The sequence below is a fragment of the Sitophilus oryzae genome, unplaced genomic scaffold, assembly GCF_002938485.1.
Source record: "Sitophilus oryzae breed Bouriz unplaced genomic scaffold, Soryzae_2.0 scaffold_637_pilon_pilon, whole genome shotgun sequence".
In the NCBI taxonomy this organism is placed as follows: Eukaryota; Metazoa; Arthropoda; class Insecta; order Coleoptera; family Curculionidae; genus Sitophilus; species Sitophilus oryzae.
The window spans coordinates 2,696,399-2,699,462 of record NW_022147237.1 but is presented as its reverse complement, the minus strand read 5'-3'; the positions used below and the strand labels follow the sequence as shown (position 1 = coordinate 2,699,462).

General features: G+C 31.1%; 1 protein-coding gene across 1 annotated transcript; it reads right to left on the bottom strand.

The window, feature by feature from the left end:
• Nucleotides 1-207: 207 nt before the first annotated feature.
• Nucleotides 208-3,064, bottom strand: LOC115887826 (odorant receptor 67a-like). The gene is made up of 3 exons (XM_030907339.1): nucleotides 2,985-3,064; nucleotides 356-511; nucleotides 208-298 (listed from the first exon to the last, which is right to left on the bottom strand). The coding sequence occupies exons 1-3, from the start codon at nucleotides 3,042-3,044 to the stop codon at nucleotides 233-235; spliced, it is 282 nt and encodes a 93-aa protein (XP_030763199.1). The 5' UTR covers nucleotides 3,045-3,064; the 3' UTR covers nucleotides 208-232.

Genomic DNA, 3,064 nt, shown 5'->3' with positions numbered 1-3,064 from the left:
AAAACTATGAATTCAAACACTAGTTCACCACACTACACCAAAACCATTTACTTTTAACACTGACAGTATCAAAAATAGTGTTTTTGCTGTCTTGTCATGAACTAGTGTTTTATTTTGCATAGGTTCCTCTTTACCACAATACACTACTTAAGCTTATTTAAAATGTTTAATTAAAATTTAAAATATACTAAATACCACTAAAATATTATTTAGGCTTAATAATTGCCTAATTTTAACCTTGGTTCTTGTTGCTCATCTTATTCATTAGAGCAAAATAAGAATAAGAGGCCTTTAGAATCTAAAAAGTTAAATTTAGTTGGAGTTATTTTGTTGTACAATTTGGTTTTTAACATACCGCAACAAACGTTGTAAGAGACAACTCAAAGAAGTTTGCGGCATAGAATCTCATCGGTTTTTGAGACCTCAAAATAATTAGTACCAACATTTTTTTAAAGGAGGTACTGCCGTTTAGCCAATCGCTGGTGTACGCTGCTGTTGATATGTTTTCGCTCTAAAATTTAAGACATTAGAAGAATTTATTGATGCCTTAATTATAACAACAATTATAACACAAAATTTGAGATATATGCATGTGATATGAAGAAATCCTTGACAATCAAAATTAAACCTAAGTTCGCCACATATATACAGCGTGTACCAGAAATAAGTGCAGATATTTTAACTTGTAGTATATTTCGTTGATTTGTTTTTTTTTGTTTTTAGTTAAAAACATAATTTCTTGATAATATGACAACATAGGTAGTAGATTAAATTTACAAGAAAGAAAACCCGGAAAAGATACGTGGTTCTCAAAATTTAAGCAAAAAATCATTTTTTTTTGGAAATTTTCAAAGTAAAATAACTCGGTTATTTTGGACGTATTTCAAAAACGATAAAGAGACAATATGTTTCTTTTATCGAGATCTACTACCTCTTAAAATATCCTGTACTTATTTCTGTATATAATTTATACAGGGTGATTCCTGTAAGTAGGTCATGCTTTCGGGGAATAATAGAGGACGTCTCCAAATATTAATTTTAATATAGCACACTATGGGTCGGAAATGCCTCTTACGCAAGATACAGGGTATTAAAGTTTTTGAAAAATTAAGGATATTCTTTAATAGTTTTTTAACAGTTGAAGGTATCGTTATAAAATTTAATTATAGAAGTCTACCTAACTGAGACACTTTAAATGTAAAAAGAAGAGGTTTTAGTTTTAACCAGTGGCGTAGATGTGATACGCATTAGGTAATTTTTGCAAAAAATCTATAATCTATAGGTACTAATATATAAAATCCTTAAGTGACTGACATACTGATTAATCACGATCCTGCTCAAACCACTCAACGTAAGAAGCTCAATTTTCGCATACAGGTTGATTCTAGGGTGTAGAGGTTCGATAAGAAGGGATTTTTCGAAATTCCAGTTCCAAGAGGGTGAAACCACCCCTTAAATATTACAATATTTTTTATTTAAAAAACGGTCAAGTTTCCGACAAAACGCTTAAACACGTATATTTTATTTTGTTTTTTTACATATTTTAAGATTTTTTAAAAATGTATACAGGGTGTTTTGAAAAATCTGGTCATTGATTAATCACGATCCTGCTTAAAGCGCTTGACGTAAAATGCTGATTTTTGGAAAACAGATTGATTAGGGTGTAGAGGTTCGATAAGAAGGGATTTTTCGAAACTCGAATTCTGAGGGGGTGAAACTATCCGTCAAATATTAAAATATTTTTTATTTAAAAACCTGTAAGTTTTTCGGAAAAACTCTTAAACACGTATATTTTATTTTGTTGTTTTACATATTTTAAGATTTCTTATAAATTTATACAGGGTGTTTCATAAAATATGACCATTGAGTAATCACGATTCTGCTTAAACTGCTTGACGTTTAAAGCTGATTTTTGGCAAACGGATTGACTGTGGGGTGTAGAGGTTCGATAAGGAGGGGTTTCTCGAATTTCAAATTCCAAGAGGGCGAAAACGCCCCTCAAATATTACAATATTTGTTATTTAAAAAACGGTTAGTCTTTCGGGAAAACGCTTGGACAAGCATAATTTATTTGGTTTTTTTACATATTTTGAATTTTTTTAAAAAATCATACAGGGTGTTCCAAAAAGTTGGGTAATTTCTTAACCACGATTCTGCTTAAACTGCTTGACGTAAAAGCTTATTTTTGGCAAACGGATTTTTCGAAAGTCAAATTCCAACGAGATGAAACTACCCCTCAAATATTACCAAGTTATATAATAATATCGCCATATTGTTTTTTCTCATGCTGACATAAATGTGAGAAAATTTTATCCAGTTTGTATGATAATGGAAATTCTTGCTTTGCTTTATCATCACCATTACAAATGATTAATTCGACGCGAACGAAGTCGCAGGTACACGCTAGTCTATAATAATATCTTTAATTTTTCAAAAACTTTAACACCCTGTATCTTGCGTAAGAGGCATTTCCGACCCATAGTGAGCTATATCAAAATTAATATTTCGACGTCTCCCATCATTCCCCGAAAGTATGACCAACTTCCAGGAATCACCCTGGATATGTCGCAGACGTATCCAATAATCCAGCTTTTTGCAAAAAGACTAGGCTTATTATAAAACGCCGTCATTTTAAACAAAAAAAAAGATTTTTTTACAAATAGCCTATACCGGGTGCGTCTCAAAAGTAGCTCACCACTATAACTTTTTTATTTTTTCAGATAAAAAAACGAAACTTGGTATCTTAGTATACGACATAAATTAGGATTGATTAACGTATTCAATTCTTTGCTGTCACTTCCTGTTTCATCGGAAATGACTACTATTATAACTAAAATGATAACGAAATAACGAAATGATACTAAACTTTTGATTTTTAAATGACAGCGATCTTCATTTCAAGGCATCGCTGACGCCTTTTTTCAATTATATTGTAATTCCGGATAATATACAGGGCTGAAAATATTTTCCTCGTACCTACTTACCTTTTTAGTTAATTTTGTAGAAAATAAACATGGGGTTAACAATAGAATGGCTTGAGCCATAGCATAGACTGATAAATCAA

Excerpts from the sequence above, each read along its gene's own strand:
- LOC115887826 (XM_030907339.1), bottom strand. The coding sequence starts at position 3,044 with ATGGCTCAAGCCATTCTATTGTTAACCCCATGTTTATTTTCTACAAAA. Across the intron at positions 512-2,984 it reads CTACAAAATTAACTAAAAAG|AGCGAAAACATATCAACAGC; the intron begins GTAAGTAGGTAC and ends CTTAAATTTTAG. Across the intron at positions 299-355 it reads CTCTTACAACGTTTGTTGCG|ATTCTAAAGGCCTCTTATTC; the intron begins GTATGTTAAAAA and ends TTAACTTTTTAG.